At 49.2% G+C, this 5524-nt stretch overlaps 1 protein-coding gene across 1 annotated transcript; it reads left to right on the plus strand.

Annotated features, from left to right (window-relative positions):
• Positions 1-2354: 2354 nt before the first annotated feature.
• On the plus strand, positions 2355-3427 carry LOC112094226. Its single transcript, XM_024174597.1, has 2 exons — positions 2355-2599; positions 2656-3427. The coding sequence occupies exons 1-2, from the start codon at positions 2355-2357 to the stop codon at positions 3425-3427; spliced, it is 1017 nt and encodes a 338-aa protein (XP_024030365.1).
• Positions 3428-5524: the final 2097 nt, after the last annotated feature.

Raw genomic sequence — 5524 nt, forward strand, 5'->3', positions numbered from 1 at the left:
CTGCAAATCCGACGGTAGTTAATTGATGTTGGCTTCTTGAGGCCGGTCTAACCGTTCTACTAAGGGGAAATTATATTCAACTAAACAAAATATACAAACACTAATACGAATGATTTCATAGCACACGGGAAAAAAAGCCTCTCTATTGATACCAGATATATCAGTAAAATCTAATGAAGCTTCGAAGGAAGGACTTAGACCGAGGCCTAACAACATGAAAGTTTCTCAGCCTACCAGTAATCGAGCATGCATAGCTCGTTTTGACAAGATTTCTACAATCAATGGACTCCTTGATTGAGAGCAAGTAACCAATAATAGTGAGGCCAAGAGAAACTCTGTACAAACACATTTTCAAAGGAATCAAAGCAATAACATAACACATATCTCACGAATAAACTCAAAATGTGGAGAGATCACCTCTATTATTACAAACTTAAAACAAACACAAAATTATACACACGGAACCTACAAGGTAGAAACAAACATCTTCATTATTCGACACTACCATCTACAACAAAACGAAAACGAAATCCTAGCAACTAGGGAATAACCATCGAAGATAAGCCAACCATGCTACGAAAGGGGCCAAGCACAAAGCTACGAGAAGTCAAACCACAGTAGACGGGGCATCATATTGCCAACCACTACTTGACACGTGCCCCCAGAAAAGAGACACCAGATCGCACATACCAAAATCGCTCAAGGAGCATCCCATCTAGAGGCCCATGCATCTCACGACGACGAAAATCACCACAGACGTCGACCACCCACACACAAATGCCACCGCACCCAACTATACCTTGATGAGGGGGTTGAACCCTAAGAATTGCATAGCCACCGGGAATACAACGCGCCCAGAATAAATGGTCAAAAAGCCGACAACCCCCTCCTTCACCTCACCAAAACCCAACCCCATTTGACAACGAGACCACACCTGGCTCATGATCCTTCACTGTCGAACTTGGAGTTTCATCTCTAGAGTTAAAAACTCGAGGGGTTAGCAGATATGTACTTTATTGAATGATGACATAGTTATATATGTTACACCACGGTCGAGGGATCGACCTATTCTCTGGGTGACAAGCGCCGAGGACTCCCTATTAAGGATCGGTCGCTGACGCCTAGGGAACCAGTGTGTCAGAATGCCCTTTAGACGTCGAGAGGTCACGTGCGTTGACGAGCGTCGAAGGCCCATCCCATGTAATGAGGACCCGACGTCGAGACATCAATCCCGGTCAAATTTGCTGTCAGTCCTGGGGAAGATACACTGTATCACTTACCGCCACTGTTAGAGTCAGGAAATCAGGCATTGGGTAAAGAGTGGTTAACCTGACCGGGAAGCAGTAATCAGGGAAATCCAGCTACCAAATCTCCAAATTAAGGGATAGAGGATGATCTACTCGGGAAGTGCAGGGGGTTTCTCACATGTATAAGGCCTATAAATAGAGCCATAAAAGTTCATTAAGTTTTTTACACTCTCACTTAGAGACTTCTACAGAACTTGTAATCTACAACATATTAGTGCATGCACAAGTGGATGTAGGCAAAGAATTTTAGCCAAACCACTATAAACTCCTGTCTCATTTACTTATTCAACACCATTAATCCCCGACTAATACGTGAGAGATTAGTGCGAGTGTTCTCGAAGAGTTATAATTTCTTGTTGATTAAAATCCACCATAAACAATTGGCGCTAGAAGGAGGGCTGAGGAACCCAAGAAATCAATCCAACTGTAAGTATGGCTCTGAGAAAGACCCACAGCATGACGACAACCCAAAAAAGCCAAGAAGTTTAGAACTCAGCCCACGGAGGGAGGAATCCAGCGAACCCACCCAATGGTGGCCAGGAACCCACAAAGGCACGGCCCAACCATAGGGCGCAGCCACAGGCTCCTGGAAACCCCCCAACCCGCCTTGACCAGCTCCAAAGGCAGCTAGAAACACTTGCTGTGGCCGTAGAAAGGATGGCCACGACCCTCGCCGGACAGGAACAAAGGCCAGACTCGATGCCACCGCTAGAGGACGCGCCGATGAACCCGGTGAATGGAACCAAGTGGTTGGTGACTGACGTGGTGACGCTGAGGGGGTCGGTGACAGTGGGGCCAACAACCCCCGCCCAGCCAGGTCAAATAGATTTGTGGGGAGTAGGCAACGAGCTGCCAGGAGGAGAGCCCAGGAGAGGGCCGCGGTCGAAGCAAAAAATGACCGAGGGATACCCCCTCGACTGCAGAAGAACATGAGAAGGAGGGACGCGGTCCCAGTAGAATCCTCGTCCGTACGCGTGGAAGAGCTGAGAGAACGGCTGAACACTCGACGTGCAGCAGTCCAAGAAAGAAGAGCTTGCGGCCGAGAAAATGGCTAAACTTGAAAAGCAGATATGGAGTCGGCTGAACAACTTCGAACAAGATGTGGGGAAGGTGGCCGAGACTGTAAATGTCGACGCCAAGATGTACACGTCTCACGACCACCCCTTCATAGAGAACATCATTCGGGTGCCGCTGCCCGATAAGTACAAGCCGCCGCCTATCCCATTGTACGACGGAATGAGTGACCCAGACGACCACCTGGAAGTCTACACAGAGCACATGGTCCTACGCGGGTATCCCGAGGAGGTCATGTGCTCTGCGTTCAGAAACATCTCTCTGACTCTGCCAGGAGATGGTTCAGGTCCCTAAAGTCGAACTCAATAGCCAGCTGGGATGACTTGAAGAATGCCTTCCTGACTCAGTTCATAGGTGTTAAGAAGTACATCCCACCAAAGCAGAACCTCTCAAGGGTGTATCAGGGACCAAACGAGTCCCTAAAAGATTGGATAGCCCGGTTTGGGGAGCAAGTGGCTGCCACCGAAGGGATCTCCGATGAGGTAGCCTTGATGGGGGCCTTGTCAAGCATGAAGGAGGACATCCCATACAGCACAGACCTTGACTGGAGGCCACCCCAAACCTACCAAGAATTCCTGGCAAGGGCCCAAGGATTCATTAACGCAGAAGAGGCCAAAAAGGCCTTGAAGAGCAAAGTGGTGGTTCCCACCAAAGAAGAGGTGGGACAGCCGAGCCAGCAAAATAATGGTAAGAAACGCCGAGGTAACCCTCAGGTGCTGGCTAAGCCAAGGTATAACCCGGCCCTAAACAATAGGGGCGGCAACGCCTCGACTGGGCAGGGGGACACCAAGCGGGCCAAGCCACAAAGGTATGACGCCTACACCCCATTAACCATGGGGATTGAGGATGTCTATCATGAGATCAGTCACCTCCAGGTACTGCGTCGTCCACTGCCGCTGAAGTCTGACCTAGTGCAGAGAAGTCAAAACAAGTATTACAGGTTTCACGGTGAAAGTGGACACACAGCCAGCGAGTGTTTCGACCAAAGGGATGAGGTCGAGAGGTTGATCCGTGAAGAGAGGCTCAAGGCCCGTTTAGTTCGTTGATTCGAGTTGAGATGTGACTTTTTGTGAGAGCTTTTTACTGTAGTAAAAAAGTTAGATGTGATTGTTTCTGAGAGCTTTTTACTGTAGCAAAACTCAAATTTTAAACTCGAATATGCGAAATGAACGGGGCCTCGGCGAATACCGAGCTGACCGACGTGGCAACAATAATCGGAGGAACCACGACCGACGGGAGGATCAAAGGCAAGACCAACCCCCTGAGCCCGTCGGCGTGATAAGGATGATCTTTGGAAGGCCCTACCTTGGCGGCACCTCTCGCCGTGCACAGAAAGAATACACGAGAGAGGCGAAGGAAAAATTCAACCGGAGGATTATGAGTGTGTTTGGAAGGGAGTCAAAGGCCGCCAGGTTTGAAGATGCCAAGATAACATTTTCAAAAGCGGATGCAAGCGGGGTGCATTTCCCCCAAAGCGACGCTCTGGTGGTGGAGGCCATGATTGGCAACCATACGATCTACCGCATCCTGGTGGACAACAACAGCTCGGTGGACATTTTGTACGCTGATTGCCTCGACAAGATGGGAATCCCCCGGGCGAGACTGCAGAATAGCCTACAACCATTGTATGGCTTCACAGGGGATTGCATCGTCCCCGAGGGAATGATAGAATTGCCAATGACAATTGGCGACCGACCACACACCTCAACTGTTATGTCACGGTTCTTAGTGGTGAAGGGAGACGACCAATATAACGCGGTCATAGGGCGACCGACGCTGAAGGCTTTAAAAGTGGTCATGTCGATCTATCACTAAACAATGAAGTTTCTGACCCCCAGTGGAGTTGGAACGGTCAGAGGGAACCAGTACGTGTCGAGGCTCACGTACACAGAGACAGTCCACCACTACGCCAAGCCAGGGCATACTAGAAGAGAGATGAGAATGGTGGCGACCAGAGCAGAGGAGGTCGACCTAGACCCTCGACTCTCAGATGGAGAAACGGGGACCGGGATAGTTGAGGAATTGATGGAGGTCCCCATCGACGAGAATGAGCCTACAAGGAAATTGAGGATAGGCTCATAACTCGAAGAGCGTAATCGGGAAGAACTGGTAGCATTCCTCAGGGGCAACCTTGACGTGTTTGCTTGGACCCACGAAGACATGGAGGGGATCAGTCCGAACATAATGAGCCACAAGCTCAATATAGATGAAAAGTGTCCCCCTAAGAGGTAAAAGCGTCGACCGATGAATGCCGAGAAGTACGCAGCTCTACGGGAGGAGGTCAACAAACTAATAAAAAATGACTTCATCCGGGTAGTTTTATACCCCGAGTGGGTATCAAACCCTGTGTTGGTGTTGAAGCCTAACGGGAAGTGACGAACCTGCGTCGACTTCAGTGACTTAAATAAAGCCTGCCCGAAGGACAACTTTTCACTCCCAAGGATAGATCAGCTGGTCGACGCCACAGCGGGGCATGAACTTCTAAGTTTTATAGACGCCTATTCTGGCTACAACCAGATGCCGATGTTCCACCGCGACGAGGAACACACATCTTTAATCACTGACAGGGGCCTGTATTGCTACAAGGTCATGCCTTTTGGCCTTAAAAACGCAGTAGCAACATATCAGCACCTGGTTAATAAGATGTTCGCGGACCAGATAGGTAAAACCATGAAGGTATATGTGGACGACATGTTGGTGAAGAGCGGGAGGTCTAAAGATCATGTGGAGGACCTCAGGGGAATGTTTGACGTACTGCGGAAGTACAGGATGAAGTTGAACCCCCTTAAGTATGCGTTCGAGGTTAAGTCAAAAAAATTCCTAGGTTTTATGGTGAGCAGTCGAGAAATTGAAGCCAATCCAGAGAAGGTGTAGGCGCTCCTCGACATGAAATCACCACGGAAATCGAAGGAAGTTCAGAAGCTAACGGGTTGCATTGTTGCACTCAACAGATTCATTTCAAAATCTATAGATAAATGCATACCGTTCTTCGATACCCTGAGAGGGAGCAAGCCGTTTCAGTGGACAGAGGAGTGCGAACATGCATTCCAGCAATTAAAGGAGCACCTTGGGAAGCCGCCCCTACTGTCCAAGCCTACAGACGGGGAGGTGCTGAGCCTGTATCTGGCGGTCTTTGAACACGC

The sequence above is a fragment of the Morus notabilis genome, unplaced genomic scaffold (genome assembly GCF_000414095.1).
Source record: "Morus notabilis unplaced genomic scaffold, ASM41409v2 Scaffold57, whole genome shotgun sequence".
Lineage (NCBI taxonomy): Eukaryota > Viridiplantae > Streptophyta > Magnoliopsida > Rosales > Moraceae > Morus > Morus notabilis.